Below are 24,487 nucleotides of genomic sequence, written 5' to 3' on the forward strand. Positions count from 1 at the left end.
CTCCAGGCTCTGAGCCATCAGCCCAGAGCCCGATGCGGGGCTCAAACTCACAGACCACGAGATCGTGACCTGGCTGAAGTCGGACGCTTAACCGACTGTGCCACCCAGGCGCCCCTGTCCCTGTTCCTTTTTAAGCCCAGCGATGCTTTGACGCCACATCAGAGGTCTTCACGCGGCGCCTCAGAGCCCCGGGTGTGTGCCCTGTCACAGCTGCCGAATCAGCCCGACGGTGTTGATAAGCGCTTGTCACGTTGCTCTGTGATGCTTACTTTCCTTTTGACACTTTCCCTTTCAGTCTTCATCCGTCTACGTGTATATCTGTATGTCGCTACAAAGATGGCGCACAGTTCTATGATACTTTTTCGTACAGTATTACCAACTCGTTAAAAAAAATGTTTCTTTTGAGAGAGAGGGAGAGAGAATCCCAGGCTCTCTCTGTGCTGAGCACGGAGCCTGGCATGGGGCTTGATCCCACGAACCAGGAGATCATGACCTGCACTGAAAGCAAGAGTCAAACACTTAACCATCTGAGCCACCCAGGCACCCCATAAGCTTTTTTGATCTGTTACTAATTACTTTATGATGAAAAAAATTCTTTTAAATGTGTATTTATTTTTGAGACAGAGAGAGAACAGAGCATGAGCGGAGGAGGGGTATAGAGAAGTGGGGGGGTGGGGGGGAGACACAGAATCTGGAGCAGGCTCCAGGCTCTGAGCTGTCATCACAGAGCCCGACACGGGGCTCGAACTCACGGACCATGAGATCATGACCTGGCCGAAGTCGGACGCTCAACCGACTGAGCCACCCTGGCGCCCCATGATGAAAATTTTTAATGAGTATAGACTGCTGTGTGAATATTTTTGACTCTTTCCTTCATCACATTAACTCTTATGAATTGTCTGTTCATGTCTGTTAGTTTTTCTTGCTCCTTGGGATTTTAATGTTTCCTGGTTTTGTTTTTTAAGTGTCTATCCTTTCTTTCTTTCTTTTGCTCGCTCTTTCTTCTTTCCTTCCTTCCTTCCTTCCTTCCTTCCTTCCTTCCTTCCTACCTACCTACCTAATCTATCTATGTATCTATAGAGAGAATCCCAAGCAGACTCCTCACTGTCAGCACGGAGCTCAGTGCGGGGCTCAATCTCACAAACCACAGGATCATGACCTGGGCTGAAACCAGGAGTTGGACACTTAACTATCTGAGCCACCCAGGTGCCCCTGAAATCCTACTTTCTTTACAAAGCCTGCCACATGGATTTGAAAGTAGCTCCCTCTCTACTGTCCTGGAAATGAAACTCAGATAATACCTGCTCTCATTATATTCTTCCCAGAGATGTTTTTCTCCTTTTTCGAAACCAGTTTCGATCTCATGATGGCATATACATTCTAAATAATTTGGTGTTTCTTGGCCTTTCATAGATACGATCGCTTGCTGGAGACCTGCTCTATTGCCCTCGTGGGCAAATACACCAAGTTCTCAGACTCGTATGCCTCTGTCATTAAAGCTCTGGAGCATTCTGCCCTGGCCATCAACCACAAGTTGGAAATCAAGGTAAGGATGGGTGGCGCATATTCAGCTGAGGCATGAACGGGGAGGCCTTCTGCATTCTCATAGATGCTGCATGATATCTACTTTATATTTTTGGAGCTCAGAATTTCTTTTTAGGAAGAGAAAGGATTCGTGGTTGGCTCCTGGCTTGGAGAGAACAGTAGAACATTTTCAGGAGATGTTGAAGGGGAGAGATGGTCAGAGTAGTAGTTGAGAAAGTGAGTAGTTGAATTTGCATTATCAGGTGACCAAGTAAAATTGACCCATGGGCATGGGGGAGCCCCAGTGAGCCAGAGGCACCCTGCATAATTGCTCTTCACTTACCTTTGCAGTGGAAATGCTAACACCCACCTGTTGGAGCTGGGAGGTTTCTCTGAAATGTATGTCCAGTTGCCTGGTCAGTGCCTGGAATGTGGGCAGCCTCCAGGGAATAGCACGTCTTGTGTTTTGCCCTATGACTTGATGGGCGGGAGCTGAGCCGATGGGGCACGGCCCCTGCTCATCTTCTTGGGGCAATAGAGTATTAAGGTTCGGGACTCCAATTCCGGCTGTCCTCCCCACTGGCACTGGGGTTGGCCTTCTACTTCACCAGGTGTTTCTCAGCGTCATAATTTAGTTTGCTTTGTGCTTGCGAACAGGTTGCTGTGGAATGTCTTACTGTATAGATTTTAAGAATTATGGAATCTTATTCCACTTCCCTGACTTCCTGTTGCTGCTGCTTTGGCTCATTCATCTGCTGTATCCGCTCAGACGTAGTCTGTGCCTGTCGTTAGATGCGGGGCCGAGAGGTGAATGAGTCAGTGAGGTCTCTGAGATGTGACACAGAAGAAGGGGTGAATCTGTCTGGGTAGACGTGTGAGGAGGGCAGACTTCCTCAAGGAGGGACTCTGGGAGACTTTGGGAAGATGGGTAAGGCAGAAGGGAAGGGCGTCCAGACAGAAGGTAGAGAATACCCAAGGGCTTGGAGATGGGGAATAGTTGGGAAGTCCGTGGATGGACAAGTGTGACTCAGAAGATATCTGGAGACAGGCCTGTGAGGTCATGAATCCCGCCATCTGGGCCACAGCTGGTTCTTACCCTGAGGTTTAGGGAAGTCACTGCAGGTTATTAGGCAGGGAAAAAGGTGAATGACATAATAAGTGGGCAAAAGATTTGAATGGACACGCCCACAAGAGATGCATCTGATACATGTGAAGAGACGGTCAAGGTCAACACCTTCAGTGCAGATGAAAATAAATGCCAATGAAATCTCTGAGATGCTAACACACACCCGCCAGAGGGGCTACGGGTGTTGGTGAGGATGTGGAACTCTCATGCCTTGCTGGTGGGAATGTGAAATGTCACAACCGCTTTAGAACAGTCTGGTAGTTTCATATAAAGGTAGACGTACACTTTATGACCCTGCAGTTCTACTCCCAGGTATTTACTCAAGAGAAGTGAAAACAAAAATACACACACACACACACACACACACACACAATTTTATACAAAAGGACTATTATTTTAATAGCCTAAGTCTGGAAGCAACCCTTACTATCCAGAGTGAGGCAATATACACACTGAGGTATATTTCTACAGTGGGAAACTGCCCAGGGATGAATCTCAAAAACATACTGAGCCAAAAAAGCCAGACACGGGAGGCTGTATGTTGTGTGTTTTCATTTCTGTGAGGTTCTAGAAGAGGCATCTGTGGTGACAGAAAGCAGAGCCAGGGGCCTCTGGGGCAGGAAGTGGAGAGGAGACTGCTTGCAGGGGAGCAGAGGGAACTTCCGGGGATGGCACTAGTTTTCTTCGCCATTGATTGTGGCAGTGGTCACACCTTCGTGTGTGTGTTTGACAAAACTCATCAGAGTGTGCACCTTAAAATGCCTGGATCTTATTGTGTGTCGGTTATACTTCAGTAAAGGTGAACAAAATGAAAAGCAGCCTGGGGGCGCCTGGGTGGCTCAGTCAGTTGAGCATCCGACTTCGGGTCAGGTCATGATCTCACAGTTCATGAGTTTGAGCCCCGTGTCGGGCTCTGTGTTGACCGCTCAGAGCCTGGAGCCTGCTTCGGATTCTGTGTCTCCCTCTCTCCGCTCCTCCCCCGCTCACTCTCTCTCTCTCTCTCAAAAATAAATAAAAACATTAAAAAAAAAAAAAAAAAAAAAAAAAAACCAGCCTGGGTTGAAGGTGGGCTTGGGGAGGTGTATCCCGGATGGAGAGGACACGGCAGAGCCGCTCCAGTGTGCTGAGTATAGGGCCTTGGTGAGGCAAATGAGTTTTGAAGAAACGTTTGTATTTTACAATATAAGAAAGATTTTCAAGTCTGGAGATTATCACCGAGTTTAAATATATGAAGGTTCTAATTTTAAAACCCGATTTTTAAGGGAGATAGGACACTGATAATACAATTTGGGAATGTGGGGAAGAAAGCAGCTCTGGTGTCATGGCCTACTTCTTGTCTCCTATGTCCCCAGTACATAGATTCCACGGACTTGGAGCCCAGCACCCTGCAGGAGGAGCCTGTACGCTACCACGAAGCCTGGCAGAAGCTCTGTAGCGCCCAGTGAGTAGTGCCCTGTGCCCGGCTTCCGGGGGCTCGGGGGTGGGCTCGGGGAGCAGAGTGCCGGGCTCTTGTGCACCAGTAGTAGGTAATCTACTTTTTGAATGGCTTTTGATTACCGAAAGGGCCGCAGTCTGGATGATTTAAGCCTTACAGAAACACAGCTTATCAGCACAGTTGAATCTGAAATTTGTCGTATGCATCTACTCATGAGGCTTAAAGGTTTTCATCAGGGCGGGGAGGGGGGCGCCTGGGTGGCTCAGTCGGTTGAGCGTCCGACTTCAGCTTGGGTCATGATCTGGTGGTTCGTGAGTTCGAGCCCCGCATCAGGCTCTGTGCTGACGGCTCGGAGCCTGGAGCCTGCTTCGGATTCTGGGTCTCCCTCTCTCTGCCCCTCCCCTGCTCCCGCACTCTCTCTCTCTCTCTGTCTCTCTCTCTTGAAAATAAATAAAGATTAAAAAAAATTTTTTAAAGATTTTCATCTGGAACATTTGATGAGGACCCTTCAGTGGAGTCTCATGGTTTGTTTTTGGCAGCCATTATTTATAGTAGAAAATCACAAAATTCTAGATCACTGGAACAATTGGATGTTATGGGCCCCTATAGCTATGAATGAGACCCCAAGCTCAACAGGCCGTCTGAGAGGACGAGGAAGGCTCCTTTCCCGTTCAGGGGAGCACTTTAAGCCAAGAAGTAAAAAGTTGCATTTATAGCAATATAACTTATACTAAATATTAGGAAAGGATCCGTGTGTGCCACCTTTTACCTGTAAGCGTTTTGTAGCATTACTCAGAAACATTTCGTGTGCATCTTTTTTTTTTTTTAATGTTTATTTGCTTTTGAGAGAGAGAGAGTGCACGTCGGGGAGGGACAAAGAGAGAGGGAGACACAGAATCCAAAATGGGCTCCAGGCTCTGAGCGGTCAGCACAGACCCCGACGCAGGGCTTGAACTCATGAACCATGAGATCGTGACCTGAGCCCAAGTGGGACGCTTAACTGACTGAGCCACCCGGGCGACCCTTCATGTGCATCTTCCAAGTTCATAGTATGTGGTGTTTATATACAGCTCACTGGCAGTCTTGCAATCACGATACAGCCCCAGTGGCAAAATGCACGGAGTGACTTCGTGGCATCCGTGTCTTGGGAATGGCTCCTTTGGTGCTTACTGTGAGTTGGGCTGGTGGGCAGGGTCCATTGCCTTGTGGTGTGCTCTCTTGTACAGTGGAGTGCTGGTTCCCGGGGGATTTGGCGTTCGGGGGACGGAAGGAAAGATCCAAGCCATCGCCTGGGCTCGGAAACAGAAGAAGCCTTTTTTGGGTAAGGAGTAGGAGAGGTCAGGAGAAGGGGCCGCATGGGAGCCTGTAAATAAAACAGGGAGGTCACTGGAAGCAAACTTAGGCACCCTCGTTCTAGATGTCAGCTCAAGTAGAAGCCAGTTTGGTTCTGTTTGGGAGAAATTCAGACTCCCTTAAGCGTGAAAAGTTTTAAGAGCTTGTACGTTCGTCCACGTGTCTGTGTCGTGGACCTTGGAGAGAATGAAATGGCAATCAGGAAATTTTGGCCGTTCGCTGAGCCCGGCTTTTGGGCAGGACATGTGAAGCTAGGTTTTATATCCTCGCTTGGAATTTGGGCCAAGTGGTTTTGGATGCTTCCTGGTGCTGCAAATTGTAGTAATTTTCAACTTGATCCCTTGTAAATGGGAACCTAATGAGAGGATAAGAAAACTTGAAGTTTTAAGTATGAGTAGAGTGTTGCTTATTTCTAGAACCAAATAGCTTCTAAAACTTGGCATCTTCATATGCACTTATATCCAGTGTTCGAAAGCTGATACAGATGACACAGCAGGGGGTGCATGTTTACAGCAGGAAAACATGAGAGTTTGTGATTGTCCTTTTGCGAGCAGACAGGACACAAAGTCCAGGACAGGCTGGTGGGAAACGTAGGAGCTGCCTTTTTAATGGAGCTTCATTTGTTTTTCCCCTCCACCTGCAAGGTGTGTGCCTAGGAATGCAGCTGGCAGTGGTTGAATTTTCCAGAAATGTGCTGGGATGGCAAGGTGAGTGTTCGTTAAACTTGTTACATTCTTGCCAAAGTGTTTTCCTGAAGCGCGTGAAGCCTGCTGCCTCCTGCGTGATGGTAGAGGAGGGCAGGCCTGGTCTCTCCGTACCTGGCGGGGAACAGCAAAGGGGAACCCTGTGTGCACTGAGGGCGCACGCGTGGCTCTGCCAGCCCGACCACAGGAAGGAGGGGTCACAGCTGAGCAAGCAGCCTGGGCTCTCTGCCCCTGCAGATTCCTGCATGCCCACCCCCGTGGCCACCATCCCTGGGCTTCTGCCGAGCAAGAAGCCGACAGCTCTGGCCTGTGTGAGGCTGTGCGGTTATCATGAACTTGGGCCCTGGAGCTGGTCAGACCTGAGCTCAAATTCTGAGTCACTTATTGTGGGTGATTTTAGATAAATTACTTAGCCCTTTTGGCTTCTGTTCCTTCTATAAAATGGGGTGATAATGGTACCTATTTCTCATGGTTGTAAGAATTAAATGGAATAGTGCATGTGAATAGTCCCAGCATAGTGTCTGGCAAATAGGAAATACTCCGTAATATTGGCCCTGTGCCTGGCTAACTGTCCAGGCCACCCGAAAACTCAGTGACTTCCAACGTTTTATCGTGTCTCCGTATGCTGTGGGTTGAGTGGACTCAGCTGGCTGGTTTTCTGCGCCCTGTATCTGAGATCCTGCCCCCCATCCAGCTCTGCCGAGCAGGGACATCCAGTTGGTTCGCTCCACGTGGCAAGGCTCCTCATTCACTAATTCAGCCGAAGCTTCTCACAGCCTGGCGACCTACCAGCTTCCAAAATGACCGGCCCAGTGTGTAGGCACTTAACTAGCTTGCTAATGTCCCAAGGCCAAGTGCAGTCGGTGGGGGACGGAACCACACAGCCCGAGGACTGGGGCAATGGAGAGGCTAGTCTCTGTAGCCCAGCTGACAGACATGAGGTTTTCAGAAAGACCTTACAAGTTGTAAGAGAAACAAAGCAAGCGTCCTGAGGCGTGTAAAAGCGGCCTGGCTCCACAAAGGATGAGCGGCTCTCCTGTGGCCAGCTGACTGTTAGGATTGGGTTCATTGCACATGTTTTCTGAGAGTTACCCTGAGGGCACGGTGGCTGTTTTATAGGCAGCATGCCCTGTAGTTCTGACTCCTGAGCCTCTGGCGGGCACCGTCTTAGCACCCACCACCCCAGAGCTGGCCCTCTGGGCACCCTGGACCCTTGCCCAGTTACAGTCTGTCGCCCACTCGGGTCCCCAGGTGGGTGAGTGACTTGGTGACAGGCTTAGCTTTGCTTGGGACCTGGCCGTGGTTAGGAACAGTACCTAGCCTGTCACACAAAAGGAGCCGTGCTGTACCAGGAGCTTGATTCTTCTAGTCTTTGCGGTTTTGCTTATGGTTAGACCACAAATACAGTAAAGGAGAGGAAGGCTTATTTGGGGGTTGAAATCAGTTCCTGATGTAGCTGCTGAGGGAGGCAGTGGGGCAGTGCAATGTAGGATGCACAGGAGGACAGGAATGTATTCCAGTCTGGAGAGATGCAGCCTGAGAGGAAAAAATGGACAGAACAGCGTAAGAACTGTCATAAGGATGCATTAGCTAAATAAAGGTTATGAGGTTGTGCCATTGGTTTTGATTTCCCCATTTTGTGCAGCTTGACTTCCCAGAGAGTTAACAGGTGTAATGGAAAAACTCACCTGTGTTTGTGCACTGAGTCCTTCACATCTTAACGTTATCCTTAGTTTTGTTCTAATCACCGAAGGATCGCTTTACATCGAGGAGGGAAATTGTGAGTTAGGGCTTAGGAATGACACTTTTCAATAATCAGGTGTGTTTGTAACTCTTCGTAACGTAAGTGTTTTGATTTTTCAGATGCCAATTCTACAGAGTTTGACCCTAAGACCAATCATCCTGTGGTGAGTCCAGGGTTTGAACGTTACCAGGGCTTAGAAGGGTGTGGAGGGGGCGGGCACCGGAAAGAGACCCCCTGGCTCCACCCAGAGAACCCTCAGACTGGATAGGAGGAACTCTTTTATTTTTCATTGTGCAGTTTCTCACTTCTCTTCCCAGTTCACAACAGAAAGTTTTTAAGACGGGTATCACCCCAGCCAACCAGGGTGGTTCCTGATTAAAATCACTCTTCATCCCCACTCCCCTTAGCCCTTAACTCCTCTTAGCACTCTAACGATCGTTTTGTACTGACACGAAACACCCACATGGGCACTTACTCTGCGCCAGGCACTGTTCTCACCACTTAACGTGTATTCATTCATTCCATCCCCGACAACCCTGGGAGACGGGCATGTTATTCAGGAACCATGGAATATGGTTCTGATGTGCTTAACGGTAACCAAAGCTTTTGGAGGCCCCTGTACCTTGTGTGATGTCTCCTGTCAGAGGCATATGGCTCCTGGGGAGGAATAGCGCCTTTACCCATCTTTGAATCTCCTATCCCGGGGGTGACAGGCAGGCTCTTGGTACCAGAGACACTGTGATAAACAAAGTGGACCAAGCTCTTGATCTCAGGGCATTTAAACAGCATCGGGATATGCTTGTTGACCTGCAGTTGAACTTTGCTAATACTAAGAGCTCAGGGGGAGAAGAATGAAGGGTTTGAAGTGTGCAGCCTCGGGGTGGTGGGAAAGCAGGGCCCAGATAGGGGCTTGGAGGCCTTAGAAAGTGCTCAGAGGAGCCCGGGACTGAGCGGTGGGCTGGGCTCCCATGGCAGGGGGGGCCTCGGCCTCTCCGCCCCACACACGTCCGCCAGGCTCCCGCCTAGACCCGGCAAACCCTGGAGAAGCATCCCTGTCCTCTGAGTGGCTCATGAGTCCGGTGGAGGGGACACGTGCTGTAACATCAGCATATCCTGTCTTACATCCGTGCCGCTACGTTAGTCTCCAGAGCGTGTTGTGGCCCAGCAGCCCTCATGGTCCGAAGTGCTGGGGGCAGGAAGGGCCACGGGCAGGAGCAGCTGTGTTCGGTCCTACAGCTCAGGAGGACAGGCTAAAGGATTAAGCCGCTACCCAACACAGGTTCACAGAACGATTATGGGGAGGCATTTCCCCAGTGACAAACATCTCTTGTAAGGAAGGGCTGGGGAATCAGAGCCTCCTGCCAGGCTCTTGTCACTCAGTGTAGGCAGTCTGCTAACGGAGGCAGAGTTTGGTAGCGTGTGTTTGTTTTTTGAACACCTCCAGGTCATAGACATGCCAGAACACAATCCTGGGCAGATGGGCGGAACCATGAGGCTGGGCAAGAGGAGAACCCTGTTCCAGACCAAGAACTCGGTCATGAGTAAGAGCGGCCTCTCACCGGCCCCGCCTTCAGCTCTGCGTGCCCAGGACGCACGTCTTGGGCTGCTGCTGGGGCTCCGAAGAGCCAGGCTGACTTTTTTGGTTTTGTTCTTGCTTTTGAGGTCTTTTTTTCCCCCCCTTCCTAGTCACATTCTTCTAGGATGTGCTGTAATAACCAGAGAAGCAGTGTGGCTCTTAGAAAGCTTGCAGGCAGTGCGCTCAGGGCCCTGGGGGCCTTGGGTGTGGGCGGCTGACCAGAAGGAGGCAGGTGAAATCTCCCCACACAGTCTGTCCTGTACCTCGTCTGTTCGGTTGGACCGAATTAAACTGCCAATGTTGGCGATTTCTGTCCCCCAGAAAGGCAGTTTCGTATGGTCCAACCTAACAAGGTTTTAGTCGAAAAGTACTAATATGCGCTAAAGATTTAGAGAAAATTGGGGCGGGGGGGGAACATTTAGGAGAATTACTCCATTCAATCTCGTTTTCTTGCCCACTGGGAAAATTCTGTCTTTACTAGCCGGGGCCCCGTGTGTCTGTCAGTTTGAGTCACTTGAGTAGGTGGCCTTGGGGTCCTTCCAGCTCTGTGTTCTGTGGACTTGGGGGCCTCACCCCACAGCCCTGGTGCCAAGGCTCTTTGTGCCTGTGACTTAACCGCATGGCGCTGCCCCGAGGACCATCCCTGTAGCTCTGGAAGTGTCTTTCTAGGCTTCCACTGTTTGATATGTCCTGGTGTGTTTTCCAAGGCAGTTTCCAGCAGGAAAGTGCTCTTGTGCCTCAGTAATCGAGGTTGGAGGGTGGTGATGGAAAGGAAACAGCTGTTCTAGTTTTTCTTGGTGTGGTCAAAACAGTCCAAGCCCAAGAATTCATGCAAATGGTGCTGCTATAGGCAGGAGGCTGTGGTTGCCTGGAGAATCCTAGAAATGACCTTCAAAAGGCCTGGCTGTGTAGGTGATTCAAAAGTAAACTGGGAAGCAAGAGGCAGTAGTGAATAGATTGTTCTGTGAAATCAGGACTCTTTACGGGAGCATGCTTGCTTTTGCCAGGGAAACTCTATGGAGACCCGGATTACTTGGAAGAGAGGCACCGCCACAGATTTGAGGTAAGGGGTGGAGCTTTGTGGCTTTTAAACCTTCCTCCTTCCGGTTACTCTAGAGAAGTGAGCTGAGAGGTCAGTCAGCTTACTCTTCATGTTTCCATAGGTGAATCCAGTCCTGAAAAAGTGTTTGGAGGAGCAGGGCTTGAAGTTTGTTGGCCAGGATGTTGGGGGAGAGCGGATGGAGATCGTGGAGCTGGAGGGTGAGCGCGGGGTGGCTGTGCGCGGGCGGGGGGAGGAGGGGGGTGGCGGTGAGCACTGGCCTGACGGTGGTAGGGAGGGCCCTGGCCCTGGTGGGGTGCTCTTGGAGAACGAGGCACCCGGAGCCCTGGGGAGCCTGTCCTTCCTCAGCCAGTACCGCGCCCCTGGCCTCGGTCCTCATTCTCCAGAATGAGAGCTTGGACTTGGCCCTTGAGCTCCACTTCCGATCTTGACGACCTGCGGACTCGGTCCCACGGAAGCCAGGGAGCAGGGGGCGCTGGGGCGGGAACCCCCGAGGGGAGGCAGCGAGCAGGGCGACAGCATCCGTTCCCCCCGTTCTCTGGCTGCCTTTCTCTAGGTTCTGATTCAGATGCTGGTTTTCGATCATTTTAAGGTCTGTAGAAAGGTGAAACATTTGACAAGGTTTGCTCATCTGTTGTGTTCTATGCACATGACGAAAGCGCCGCTTCTGCGTGTCTGTTTCAGAGCATCCCTTTTTCGTGGGAGTCCAATACCACCCTGAGTTCCTGTCCAGGCCCATCAAGCCTTCGCCTCCGTACTTTGGCCTTCTGCTGGCCTCCGTGGGGAGGCTCCCGCATTACCTCCAGAAAGGCTGCAGGCTCTCGCCCAGGTGCGGTCACTCCTCTGTAGTCCATCAGGGGGTCCCCTGCCCGTTACTGTGGTCTCCCTGGTGTTCCCGGCTGCTTCTGTGCCGCCCGGACCCCCGCCCTGTGGTGGCCGGGGCCCCTCACCGTAGCACCTGGCCTCCGGGATCCCATGTAGCAGTAGGACCCTGGGTCCGGGAGGAACTGTCTTTCACGGGCTGGCGGCCACAGCCCTGGTGGATTTCCTGCCCCGCTGCGACTTTATCCTCACCCTGAGCTGGTGGGTAGAGTATCAGGACCACAGTGTAAGTCGAACGTATATCTTTTGTAACTAGAAGAAGAAAATCCCTCTACAGCTCCATGCTAAATACATAAGGCAGGAAAGCGTCTGATTCCTGCTGTGTGTAGGCAGGTGTCCCTGTGGTGATGGTGGCTAGAAAAACAGAGAAGGAAAGCGTGTGTTTGGTGGGAGACGACGAATAAACCATCTGAATTCCACAGGGACACCTACAGCGACAGGAGTGGAAGCAGCTCCCCGGACTCTGAAATCACCGAGTTGAAGTTTCCGTCAATAAATCATGACTGATGATGACGTAAGTGGTGTTTTTAAGCTGTAGTATTTTTGTTTGTTTTAATGGCGATAATACTAGAATTGCAAGGATATCGCGAAGGTTCAGTGTGGAGAACTTCATCTGCCCAGAATGCAGGTGGTAGGGTCCGTGTGGGCATCAGCCAGGTCAGAGGCCCGTCTGAGTTACAGCGCACCCGTCCCCCTGCCTCGGGGACCCCAGTGCAGGGCGGAGGGGACACGAGTCATTGGGCAGCTGTCTTGTTACCGATTGCTTCATTCAGGTGCCAGTCTGACCAAATCTGGGGGAACTGGGTTCTCAGACCCTGTTATTTCATGTAGCTGTAAACTTAGAGATCGTGATGGAGGTGATGGGTATGACAAAGTGGCGTTGGTCACTTTTGCAGAAACTCAGGCTTTCGTCAGGAAGTGCTTTAAGATTGATACCTACAATGCTTTTATGTTGACTGCTGCTGATTCTCGAACTCCCTCAGAATCTGAACAGTTACCGGGCCAGCTTTGAACGTTAGTCTTTATGGTGACAGGGTTTGTACGTCTATAAAGTCCAGTAGCCTTGGGCACTGCCGTGAATTATATAAAATATCGTGATAACTGAGTGAACCGTGTCGGCAAAAATCCACATCTTGGTGGTGGGGGTGTTGGAAGGGGGTTGGGGTGGCAGGAACCCGTGGGGTCTGAAGGAACCAGGGCTGTCTTGCGTTCCCATGTTTGGGGGCCCCACCACAGGCGGGCGGCCTCCTGAAGCCTGCACCCCTCACGTTCACACGCACGGCTATGCCCCTCCCGCCCTGGACCCTGAGCCACTGGCCCGTGAGAGCATGAGGGGGCGCTGGTTTCCGTTAGCACACACGCACGCGTGCATCGCTCTGCCGGGCGGGGGCGGGGGGGGGGATTGGGGGGAGGGTGCATCGCTCTGCCGGGGGAGGGGGGTGTCTGCTGGTCTGAGAAACTGCGCTATAGACAGCAAGCGTTCACGGTCAGTGGGTGGCGGGTCAGGTCTGTGGAGACGCTCCCTGCTGCGTCGAGTGGAGGCTCCCCCGCCAGCGGCCTGCGAGGACACCGGGCGCACCGACCGGAGCCCCGGTGTCGGGGTGGAGGAAGAAGCCCCTGAGGTCTGGAAAATGTGTGGGGGTGCAGGAATCACCAATGCAGCTTCTGACTCCTCGCGTTAGGTTCTTGCCGCTGGTCCTCACTGAGCCCCTGGCGTAGTTTGCCACAGCAGCCGACGAAATCCTCACTTGTCTACTGGAACATACGTCGTGTAACTGCTCTCTCTCTCTCTCTCTCTCTTTCTTTTGTTTAACAGGGATGATTCTTCCAGACAGCCTTCGGACTTGAGAGTTTACAGCTTTGATTTTACACTCAGCTTTTGACACTTCCTTTAAATTATGTTTTTATTAAGATTATTTTATTATGGGGGAAAGGTATTTGGAAGACTCTGTGACTCGCATGTCCCATCCTGTGTATCGGCTCCTACACAGTGCCGCCCCGTGTGGACGCCTGGTGTGGAAACCCCGTGTGGAAGCCCGGTGTGGACGCCCCGCGTGGTCCCCAAAGCTCTTGGCCGAGGAGCGGGTCCTCTGGGCAGGAGCGGATGATGCGCGTGCCGGTGGAGCGCCCACCGGTCACCTCGTTTCTCCAAACTACCTCCTGTCGTGGTGGATCCAGGCGTGTAGCCCGTCGCCTCCCCTTGAATGCCTAGACCGTGGGATGTGTGTGCCACGCGGACCTAGTGCGTGCGGAGGGACGATTCTGGCGAGTGCTCACGGCGGCCGGTGCTGGGAACCCCTGCTCTGCGGGGCCGCCCGCCGCCCGCTGTGACCGGTACTGTCGTCCAAAGGGAACGCTTAGTTTGGGGTCACATGGAACAGCAGGTGAGCGGTCTCTCGGAAGCGTGGTTTCTGCATCCCTGTGCTCCGGCCACACTTCTCTTCCTGGGGCTGGGAGATACTCCTTGCATCAAGGGGTTGCTTAAAAAAAAAAAAAAAAAAAGAAAGAAAGAAAGAAAAAAGAACAAAGAATCTTTTGGGGAAACTGCCTTTAAAACCCTCTCATCTACAGACAGCTTTGCTTGAGGGGATTTCTTCCTTCCAGAACGGTGTTATTGCGGTTGAAATGCAATATGGAAAGCTATTTTCGTAACGTGACGTAACAGTAGGCACCGCCGTGTGCCCGTCCTATTCTGGCTAGCCCCCGTGTATACTCTAACTTAAGAAATAAATAATGCAGAATGAGCCACGCTTTGTGATGTGCTTTACGCCGCGGCCGGTGGGGAACGTCTGAGTGTGGCAGCCAGACATGTCTGTGTCACCTGAACTCTCAGTACCTGGCTCTCCTCCAGTGGGGCGTCCTTTGGTGGACGATCTGATGACACTTCGTTTAAAAACTGAGAGTAGCCATTTTTTTTTTTAATGTATGTTTATTTTTGAGAGAGAGAGAGAGCGTGACAGAGAAGGGGCAGAGAGAGAGGAAGACACAGAATGTGAAGCAGGCTCCAGGCTCTGAGCTGTCAGCACGGAGCTCGATGTGGGGCTCGAATCCACAAACTGCAAGGTCATTCATGACCTGAGCCGAAGTCAGACATTTAACCGACTGAGCCACCCAGGCGCCTTGAGAAGCTTTTTTTTTTCTTTTTAACATTCATTTTTGATAGAAACAGCGTGAGTGGGGGAGGGGCAGAGAGAAAGGGAGGGAGACACAAAATCCGAAGTAGGCTCCACGCTGTCAGCACAGAGCCCAACGCGGGACTTGAACCCATGAACCGAGAGATCATGACCTGAGCTGAGGTCAGATGCTTAACTGACTGAGCCATCCAGGTGCCCAGAGGAGCCTTTCTTTTTTAAAAAACAACATTTTTTAAAACATTTATTTATTTTTGAGAGAGAGACAAAGCAAGAGCATGGGAGGGGCAGAGAGAGAGGGAGACACAGAATCCGAAGCAGGCTCCAGGCTCTGAGCTGTCAGCACAGAGCCCGACACAGGAATCGAGCTCACGGACCGTGAGATCATGACCTGAGCCGAAGTCGGACGCCTAACTGACTAAGCCACCCTCTTTTTCAATGGGAAACTAGAATTTCCCCAAAAGGCTTCACGTTTAGGTTCTCAGCATGTAGAGATTCACTCAGCACGAGTGCTGCTTGATCTTGGGAAAGGGGGGATGGGCGTGTTGTTTATGTCGGTCCCTCCCTCACGTGTGTGGCCAGGGAGCAGCGGACCCACAACCGTTAGCCAGCAGGACTGCTTTATCCTCAGGGTGGTCTTCCTGCTACCCTGGCCGCTACCACGGCAGCGTCCTGCGGGCTGTGTCCTCCAGAGTGCAGTGAGCAATACTGCATCCGTCCTTGTTGGGGACACTGGTGCCCGCCCGCCCCCCCTCTGGCTGCTGAGCTCACCCACTCATGAGCTGGCTCCTCTCTACAGCCTGAGGCAGAGGCTCAGCCTGGATTGCCCGTCAGTGGTCCACAGCCTTTCCTCCCCGACCCTCGAGAAACTGGGTTGGGGAGGAAAATGTCACCATTTAGCCCAGCCCCTCCGTCGGGGAGATCCGGAGAAGTGGGCCTCCTTTTCCTTGCACGCTTCCACGCACCCATCACGGCCAAAGCCCAGAAGCTGGTGTTCCTGCCCCCGACCAGGCACGAGCAACCTCACTGCCTTCGTCTGTCTCCGGTTCTCATGGACCAAAGTAAAATGTGTTCGCTCGCAGAGGCCTTCATCCCAGTCTCGGGACTTTGAATGCGGCCGATGGGGTGAATCCTAACCGCGGTCTCCACCTGGTGGTCTCAGCAGACCGTCTAAATCATTTTCGCAATAGCCTTCCCCCAACGGAGGACTCCGACGTGCCCACTGGTGACAGCAGCTAACCGCGAGGACTCGGCCGGGTGTGGGGCGGTTTGCAAAGGCCCCGCGGCGGGGCGATCTCCCGCCCCTGCATCGGAGAGCGCCTCGGTGGACGAGTCGTTGAGTGCTGCCCGCTCGGGTGACCTTCCTAGAGAAGGGACCAGGACTGGCCTTCCGGGGCTTACAAAGCCTGACCCGCCCTGCCACCTTGGCTGTGGCAGTGGGGACCATGCTGGGCTGACGCCGGGACCAGAGGATGGCTTTCCGCACCCAGTGGTGACTGACTGGTGTCCAGAGCTTCTGGGGGAGAAGTTCCTCGGGCGTCCTTCGCTTCAAGCCAGGTGGTCCACGCCAGTTCTTAGTCTGCAGCAGCTCAGCAACATGACTGCGCCTGCCTTGGCAGAAACTGGCTCGTTCCCAGGGAGAGCACGTCTGAGGGTCGTGCTGCCTGGACCAGCATCCAGCACGCGCCCGGCACGTGGAAGGTGCTCAGAAATGGCCCCTCTCCTGACTTCTTGATCAGCACAACCTCTGTGCTGGTTCCCGGTGGCCTCTGGAAACGTGATTCAGGCCCCGGGTTTGGGTGACTGATGCGTGAGAGCGGTTGAGGAGTCATCAGCACAGAGCCCGACGCGGGGCTTGAACCCATGAACCGGGAGGTCATGACCTGAGCCGAAGTCAGATGCTTAACCGACTGAGCCACCCAGGCGCCCCAAGGGAAGCGTGTTTTGCAGGCCCTCCTGTGAAATGCCGTCTGACAAGATTCCATGGTTTTCTAGTGGCTCAGACCTAAGTCTAGGCGGCTCCTTGTTTCACCAGCAGATATTTATTTGGCAGCCACTACATGCTCACCATGTCTGAGATTTTGAACTTAACAGCCATGAACAAAACAGATCCAGACCGCTGTCCCCCGGAGCATGGATTCTACTGCAGGGGAGGGGACAGCTATAAATAAAAGCTACGGAAAGTGACTGACAAGTGCACTGGGGAAAAAGGTTGGAAGCAGGAAAGTGGGAAGGGGGGTGCTGGGGAAGGAGGTATAATTTGAAGTGGGCTGGGTAGCGAATATCCTTCCCTGTCACTTGAAAGTGGAGCAGAGAGGAAATAGTCCTGCAGCTCTCCGGGGGAGGAGCATTGGGGGGGAGGGGGGAAGCAGCCAGTGCAAAGGCCCTGAAGCAAGCGTGTTCATGAAACAAGCTGGTGGGTGTAGCTGGAACACAGGAGCAAGGGGCAGGAGGGGTTGAGGTCAGATGGGCCAACTTGCCAATTGTATAGACCACTGTTTGGACTTGGCTTCTGATGAAATGGGGAGTTCTTTTGAGTTCTTTGAGCCCGAGCAGGGTATGATCAGACATTGGCTTTCTAGTCTCTGGCTCGGCTGGTGGAGATGACAGGGGAAATGGCCAGAGCAGGAATCCTCGCCAGTGGCTGGAGGGTGCTTGGGATGGAAGTCAAACTCTTCCTGTATAGGTGCTGGGGAGACAGGGCGTGGCTCTGATAAGTGCTCCTGCCCCCAGTCCATTTCACTGTCTTATAGATGAAGAAACTGAACAGAGGTAGCAATTTGCCCCAGGGGACCCGGTCTTTAAGGCAAAGCTGGAATGGATTGCAACCATCCAGGCCCCATAGCTCCGTGTGGCAGGAGCCCGGGGCTGGCTCAGCCTCCGGGACAGAGGTGGGCTGGGCGCGGGGCTCAGGGCTCAGCTGCATCCAGCTGGCCGGCCGGAAAAGAACCATTCTTGCCCCAGGGTGCATGTAATTTATTAAAGAGCTTTGACAGTCACAAGTTCCAGCAAGCCCGGGGTGGTGGCTGCAGGGTGGCCTGTTTGCCCTACAGGCACGGTTACCGAGCGTGCCTGGCCATCTGCAGAAGGGCTTTCCCCTTATGACGCATTCCTTTCTGGCCCCGTCTCGCCACTGGAGTCGCAGACCCCGGGCTGGGCAAAGGGAGCTTCTGAGGCAGTAGGACCGTCCCTCACAGCTCAGCCCTCCGATCGCCCTGGCCAAGTTTTTACCAGTTCTTTCCGGAAGGAAGGTTCCTTGGGGATCGTGCTAAGAGCAGTTTCTCAGCTACACAGACGGGGGTCCGCTCGGGATTGAAGCCCGTGCGTGTGCGGTTGTCCAAGGAGCGAGGATGGTCGCGCTCCCGTCCACCTCTGAACAGCCCAGACGGGTTTTAAAGGGAGGACTTCGGCTCAGACAGGAAATCCTGCATCTGCCAGGGAGAGCTGGCCTGCCGGTGCCCGGCCCTGCTCGCCGACTGGGGCCCTCACAGGACGCAGCAGGTGCGGGAGCCGGGTCCTTGGTGCTTCAGCTGCTGCCGGAGCTGCTCCTTCTCCGCCGTCAGCACCTTCACCCTCTCCTGCAGCGTGCGCAACTCCGCCACCCACTTCTGCGGTGTGTGTGTGGGGGGGGTGGGGTCACCCCACAAGCAGAGGCCTGAGGTGGTGCCGCCTCGGGTGTGCCCCCTCCACCCAGGGTTGAACTGACGGAGGAAGGCAAGCCCCGGAGGGCCCAGGGGGGGCCTACTCAAGGCCACTGGGGACCACATGGCCCTCCCTGCTTGGTGGGAGCCGGGTTCCTGGCCATGCCACCACCCCTGACAAATCAACCCTGGGGGCTGAGGGAAGCCGCTTGACCTGAGGGGCCTGCCAGCATCCCAGCCCCCGGGGCCGGCCTCAAGGGTTGGGTGGGAGCCATCCGGGCATGTCCCTCCCTCTCTCCGCCAGCCCCTTGCTCTCCTCTGCTTTTCTGCCATCTGATGTTTCCCTCTTGAAAAGGCTTTTTCTTAGGACTCTGTCCAGCACTAACTGCCCCCCATTGTAAGGGCCTTCCCCTAAATACAGTATAGTATGGCCCGTCTTCAGGGTGGTCTTAAAGCTTCTCAAGATTCCATCCCCCCCCCGGCTCCCCCAGCCCACGGTGGTGGAACATGGGGTGTAGCAGGATTATTTCAGTGCTCCCCCCACCCCCCGTGTGCTTGCGGGTGATGGAGCACTGAGGGAAACCTGATGCCATGGCCAGGACTGCTGGCCTGCCCCCGCCCCAGCCGCTTACCTGCTTGCACCACTCCTGGATGGCGTGGACAGACAGCGGGCCCTGGATGCTCCCGTCCCGCCGCAAGAACACCTCCCCCTGGTCAGTCTCATAGAGCTGCGGCTCGGCCTGGGCCCTGGGGGCGCGCACCCTCAGGCGGATCACCTTGGTAAGGGCGACAGCGACTCTGGTCGCTAATCCCACCTGGCTGGCTCTTGTGGGCTCCTGGGGCAGCCTGGTGGGCGTGGGGGCAAGGGGGCACTTCTGGCCTCTCCGGTCACTCTGCCCGGCCCCCCTCTGCCCCCACCCTCCACCCCCCAGCCCTGCTCAGCAGAGCCGAATGGGGCCATCACGCGGGGGCCAGACAGACCCAGGGCTCACCTTGAGGGGGGTGGGGGAGGCGATGGTGCTGACCACGGGGATGAAAGAGAGTGTGTAGGCGTCGGGGAAGACTTGGGGCTGGAAACCCTGCAGGATGGAGTCCACCAGCAGGCGCACGCGGTCCTCGTCGCGGTGGCTGCAGGGGACGCCCCGCACCAGGCCGCTGTCCTCGACGCCCACGAACAGGCTGCCGCCCTCGCCGTTGAGGAAGGCGCACGCGTAGCGCCGCAGGTGGTGCTTGAAGGCCAGGCTCAGGTACTCGCCGCCGCCGCGCTTGAACTCCACGCTGCGCGTCTCGCTGCCCAGGAAGGCGCCCTGGAAGAGGCGCTCCTGGCCCGGGACCTCCTGGTGCACGATGGCGCTGTCGGAGCGTGCGCCGCTGGGCCGGTCCTGGGACCTCTGCGGGGCCCGTGCCGGGGGGCTGTTGGCAGGGCTGGGGCTCGGGCTCTGGCTGCTGTTGTCCTCCCGCTGGGGTGAGGGATGAGAGTAAGGAGCCTCGGGGGACAGGACAAGAGGGACGGGACACACCTCCTTCCGCCTGGGGCCCAGCCCGCTGGGGCATCCTAATGCCCCGTCCCAGGCGGAAGGGCCTAACTGCCCACCGTCCTGCAGCCAGTGCTGGAAACCTGCTAAGTCAAGGGTTTGAGCCGCCACTGCTCCTTCCTGCTGGGCTATGGTATGCATGGTGAGGACAAGGAGTTCTCCTTCTCAGGTCGGGGGGCCAGAACCCCGGAGGCCAATCTCTTCCCACTTAGGTTGTAGACTGGCCTCTGAGGCTCGGGGCCAAGATCATTCCAACAGATAACCCCCTTCTTGTCTCCCTGAAATGCCTGCCTATCGCTTTCTGGACCACTGATCAGTCCTGAATCTCAACCCTCCTCTGGCCCTCCTGAGACCCTTTCCGTGGTTTCTGTTTTGTTCTCGGGCTCTGTGCATGAGCAGACTCATGGCCACCGGCCTCTTCTGGGCCTCATCACGGCCTCCGTACCTCCCATCCACCCTCCTTGCTGACCCTGGACGCAAGAAGATTCTCACTCCTCCCTTACTGGGTTCTCTGCTGCTGTCCCCGGTTCCTTGCTGCCTCCCAGTCTCCAGCAGGGGCTTCCGGGGCTGGGAGTGCCGTGCGGGCTGGGGCATGGTGGTGAGGGGCGCATCCCTACCAGCCCTGCAGTTCCCAAAGGAAACAGTTTCTCAGAAACACGAGAAACTGCCACACAAACATGAAGTCAGGCTCACAGGTCTTGAAATGTCAGTCACAGAGCTGTTCAGTTCTGCAACCATTTGAACACCACGGAGTTTTCATCCCGAAAGAAAAGGAAAACCAAGATCACCTGTCTCACAGAGTGTCCTACCACAGCTGCAGTGAGTTGACTGCGCCCTCCCATCCCCCATAAAGGCCCACCTTCCCTCCCTCCCCCTGCTTCGGTCTCAAAGCCCTTCCTGGCCCCTGCCCTCTGGCCCAGCTTTCTTCCTCAGCTCCCCAGCAGCCTTCAACCTGAGCTCCAGCGGCACCAAAAGGCTTGCCCTTCTGCAAATGCAACATCCCCCCTCACCGTGTCCCCCTGCCTAGAACGACCTTGTGCTCCCCGAGTCCCAGCTTAGACTTCAGCCCTTCTGTGAATCTGTCCCCACAGCTCTGTGTCCTCCCACGGCTCCAGGCTGCCGAAGCGCTGTAACTGGCTCTGTCTGGCTCTGCTCAAAGATGAGGGCTCTTTAAGGCAGGGCCGAGCCTTTGCTTTCTGCTGTGCAGCCTGGCCTGGAGCGGGCACTGATGTTGGCCAGCCGAGTGGATGAGGTGGGCCAAAGAGAAAACCCTGAAGGCCCCGGGCTGGCCCAGACCCAGAGGATGGAATACAGAAGGGCCCAGGGAGCAGTCCCCACACTTTGGCCCTTCTCCAAACGCTTCCAGGCTGGAGGCAAACTGTGAAGGTCAGCGAGCCTCCCCAGAGTCAGCAGGCAGTGCCAGCCTCAGGCTATGCTCATTTGAGAAGCAGCCCGCAGGTTTGCAGATCTGCCCCTGGCTCCTCAAAGACGCACCTCCACCCCTGCCCAGGCTTCTCCCCGCCCCCGGGTGAGGCTCTGGGGCTTGCAGGCTTGGTGGCTCCAGAAGCACCCCCTTTACCTCTCTGGCGCGCGAGGGCCCTCGGCTGTCACCCAACACCAGCTCCTTCCCGCGGGCCACCAGCTCCTTGAGGATCTGGTGCTCCTCCACGGCCGTCTGCAGGCGCCAGGGGAGGGAGGCCAGGCTGTCCCTGTGGGTGGTCACCTGCACCAGTGCGTAGGCCTTCCGTGGTCGCCTCACCACCTCGATGTGCTCCCGTGCCACCGGCAGCCCCAGCCGTTCCAGGGCGTCTCGCAGCAGGCAGGTGAGCACAGGCACTGAGAACTGGGGGTTCAGGTGGCCCACGTAGAGAATGTGCGTGCTGGGCGTCACCTGCACGCCTGAGTCCTCAGGCAGGGACTCTTCCCCGGGGACCTCTTGCAGGGGCGGTGTGCCCGGGAGCTCCATGAGGGGCTGTTGCACCTGCGTTTGCGGTGATCTCTTCCTGGTGGGGGGTCCCTGGAGAGGTCTCCCTCAGAAGGGCTTCCGGGATTCCTTACTGCTGGCTGTTCTTCCCAGGGCCTCCCAGGGGACTCAGGGGGTGCAGAGGCTCCTGGGAGGTTCACAGATTGGCAGGGGCTGGGCAGAGCCAGAGGGAGGGAGGGAGGGCAGAGGGCCAGCCGGAAGGAGCCTGCCACCCACCCAAGCCCAAGGCCTAGGACAGGAAAGAAGGGAGTCAGCCAGGGCTGAGGCAGACAGCAGAGCATGCGGGCCTGCCCCTCCATTCTACAGGAGGGAAGACCGAGGGGATATGCCCAAAGAGGGGCCGAGGGGACCAGAACTCAGGTCTTTGAGGGCCCCACCACAACCCTTTGTGGGCCCCAGACGTCCTGTCTTTCCTCTCCAGTCCACAGGCTGGAGGCCTCCCAGGGTTTCCTGCCCCCTAGGGGTCCCTGCTGCCTCCAGGCCCCAGGGAAACCTTTTCAAGGGGACTCTGGAGAGGAAGCTTTAACCCGGGGCTTGGAGGACCAGCAGCAGCCACACCGAAGCTTCTTGCCCCGTCGGAGCCTGGTGTGAGCCCAGCAGAGACTCTGAAACAGGGCTGGGCCAGAGGGTTTTTAGAGCAGGGGACACTGATGAAAGCTTTGGCCCCTCCCCAGAAAAACGGCCTTCCAGTTTGAGGAGACTCACGGCCCTTCTTAAGAACTCCTGGTCTAAGACCGAATCCTCTGATTTGGGTCCAGAGAGCAGAAGTGAGGAGGGGCAGAGCTGGCGCCCTTAAGGACGCCCGCTCCCGCAGGGCCAGGGGCCTCATGCCCGAGCTGTGCACAGACGGAACACACAGGAGCCCTCCACTCACCCCCACACACCCGGCCTCCGTTCTGGGCGGCAGCTACCACCCGCCTGCATCTTTTCAGATTGGATCCTTGAGACAGTCAGGGCCTGGCGACTAGCACGGCTGGGGTGGGGGCATTCAGGGCAAACAGGAACAGGAGGAAAAGGGAGGCCTATGACCCTCATGTCCTGAGGGTTCCTGGTGGAGCGTGGGGGGTGCCCGCCCTCAGCTCCCACAGACTCCTGACCCCTGGCCAGCAGCTCCCTGGTTTGGGGGGGGGATCTTGGGGGCTCCGCGGCGGGCAGGGAGAACAGGGGCTGCAGGAAGTGGGTGGGGCCTGCACAGCCACCTCTGTGATCTCACAGGAGTCAACAATGACTTCCTGGCCGGCCTCAGGCCCCCGGGTTGGGAAGCCAATCAGGAAAACTCCTCCCCCCACCCTTCCCGACCCCCAAGGTAGTGAACACACACTATGGCTGGGCTGTGTGGCTCCGTCTGGGCAGCTCCCAGAGTCCAGGGGCTGAGAACGTACTTCCTCCTTCTGTAATGTCTCTCCTGTCCCTGCCCCAAACCGTGACCACGCAGGTCCTCTGGTGCCACGAGTCCCCATCTTCCCCTTCATGACCAATCCCAGGCTCCGCTGAGCACTGATGACCCAGCTACTCCCCAAGACGGATCTGAGCACACGCCGCTGGGCCTAGGGCTGCCCCGGACCCCAGGCCCCCTGCTCCACGCCAGAGATGGAGGTTGCTGTCCGGCCGGAGCCCTGAAAAATAGGTCAAGATTTGCCACTTCTTTTCAAGGACAGGGTTGTCACCTGTTTGACGGGGGCCAAGACATGGGTGATACACAGCCTTTATTAAAAGCAGAAATCTGTTCTGCAGTGGGTGGGGGGGTTTGGTAAATGCTTTCATTATGCAGATGTAGGTAGCTCGTTCCCACGTGGCTTCTGGAAGTCCTGAGTTGGGGGGTGGTGAGTGTGGAGGCAGATGCTCCGGACTGGGGAGGCTGGGGGCAGCGGGGTGCTTCCCTTCTCTGAGCAGCCGTTCTGGAGATGCTAATGGAGTTTTGTTTCCCTCAGGGACACTGAGGCAGAGGCTTGGCTGGGGAAGCCCAGAGAGGAGACCGAGGCCGTCAGGCGCAGCGTGAGGCTCTGGAAGAGCCTGGCAGGTGCCTTCCCCGTGCCCACCCCGGCATGACGGCTGTGAGCTCCCCATGCTCCCCATCCTCTCTTTCAGGCCTGTCTAGACTCTGCCAACACGAGCTGCTCTCACCGCAACCACGCAGCAGGGGCTGTAGCTGCCGAAGAAGAAGGCTACGTGGGGTCGTGGCTGGCCAGGAGAGGCGAACGGACGGAACGGACGGAGGCGGACGGACGGAACATGTGAACATGTGAACCAGAGGACGTGACTCACTTCTCCAGGGGCCTTGCTATCAGGCAGTCTTTTGAGTGAGGTTTTCCACGCTGATCTGTGCCCAAGCTCTCCGCACTCTTACTGGGGGTCTCTTTAAACACCTGCATGACTGGGGCGCCTGGGTGGCTCAGTCGGTTGAGCGTCCGACTTCGGCTCAGGTCACGATCTCACTGTCCGTGAGTTCGAGCCCCGCGTCGGGCTCTGTGCTTACTGCTCGGAACTTGGAGCCTGTTTCAGATTCTGTGTCTCCCTCTCTCTCTGACCCTCCCCCATTCATGCTCTGTCTCTCCCTGTCTCAAAAATAAATAAAACGTTAAAAAAAAATAAAAAAAAATAAACACCTGCATTACTAATTTCCCTGGGATCTTGAACCACCTTATGTGAAATGAACATCCGTTCCACTTCCTTTTGGGGGGGGGGGTAAAAACTGTCATTGTAAGCACTGAATACATTTACAAAGTAATGTCTTAAATACTGAAATGTGCTGCAATATCACTGGGTTACTTACAGCATCAGGCTTTCTAACA

The 24,487-nt window shown here is 55.1% G+C and overlaps 2 protein-coding genes across 3 annotated transcripts in view; one reads left to right on the forward strand and one right to left on the reverse strand.

Moving 5' to 3' along the window:
• Window positions 1-14,148, forward strand: part of CTPS1 (CTP synthase 1) — a 30,755-nt gene extending 16,607 nt beyond the window's left edge. For both annotated transcript variants that reach the window (XM_043574574.1, XM_043574573.1), the window contains exons 9-19: window positions 1,414-1,546; window positions 4,003-4,091; window positions 5,312-5,406; window positions 6,083-6,145; window positions 8,006-8,049; window positions 9,331-9,427; window positions 10,470-10,525; window positions 10,626-10,722; window positions 11,207-11,351; window positions 11,827-11,918; window positions 13,221-14,148. In XM_043574574.1, coding sequence (XP_043430509.1) covers window positions 1,414-1,546; window positions 4,003-4,091; window positions 5,312-5,406; window positions 6,083-6,145; window positions 8,006-8,049; window positions 9,331-9,427; window positions 10,470-10,525; window positions 10,626-10,722; window positions 11,207-11,351; window positions 11,827-11,911 — 904 coding nt within the window. In that variant the 3' untranslated portion in view covers window positions 11,912-11,918; window positions 13,221-14,148. The remainder of the gene's footprint in view (window positions 1-1,413; window positions 1,547-4,002; window positions 4,092-5,311; window positions 5,407-6,082; window positions 6,146-8,005; window positions 8,050-9,330; window positions 9,428-10,469; window positions 10,526-10,625; window positions 10,723-11,206; window positions 11,352-11,826; window positions 11,919-13,220) is intronic.
• A 3,348-nt stretch (window positions 14,149-17,496) lies between these two features.
• On the reverse strand, window positions 17,497-22,730 carry SLFNL1 (schlafen like 1). Its single transcript, XM_043573332.1, has 6 exons — window positions 22,570-22,730; window positions 21,282-21,714; window positions 19,697-19,699; window positions 19,169-19,636; window positions 18,809-18,952; window positions 17,497-18,143 (listed from the first exon to the last, which is right to left on the reverse strand). Exons 1-6 carry the CDS (start codon window positions 22,728-22,730, stop codon window positions 18,021-18,023), a joined length of 1,332 nt encoding a protein of 443 aa, XP_043429267.1. The 3' UTR covers window positions 17,497-18,020.
• Window positions 22,731-24,487: the final 1,757 nt, after the last annotated feature.

Source organism: Prionailurus bengalensis, chromosome C1, assembly GCF_016509475.1.
Source record: "Prionailurus bengalensis isolate Pbe53 chromosome C1, Fcat_Pben_1.1_paternal_pri, whole genome shotgun sequence".
NCBI classification, from domain to species: Eukaryota; Metazoa; Chordata; class Mammalia; order Carnivora; family Felidae; genus Prionailurus; species Prionailurus bengalensis.

Bases quoted from the DNA above. Each gene is read 5' to 3' on its own strand.
- SLFNL1 (XM_043573332.1), bottom strand. From the start codon at position 22,730: ATGAGGGTCATAGGCCTCCCTTTTCCTCCTGTTCCTGTTTGCCCTGAA. The intron at 21,715-22,569 runs GTGAGTGGAGGG...ACCCCCCACCAG, and splicing joins CGGAGGCCGGGTGTGTGGGG to GAAGAGATCACCGCAAACGC. The intron at 18,953-19,168 runs GTGAGCCCTGGG...GCCCTTACCAAG, and splicing joins CCTCCCCCACCCCCCTCAAG to GTGATCCGCCTGAGGGTGCG.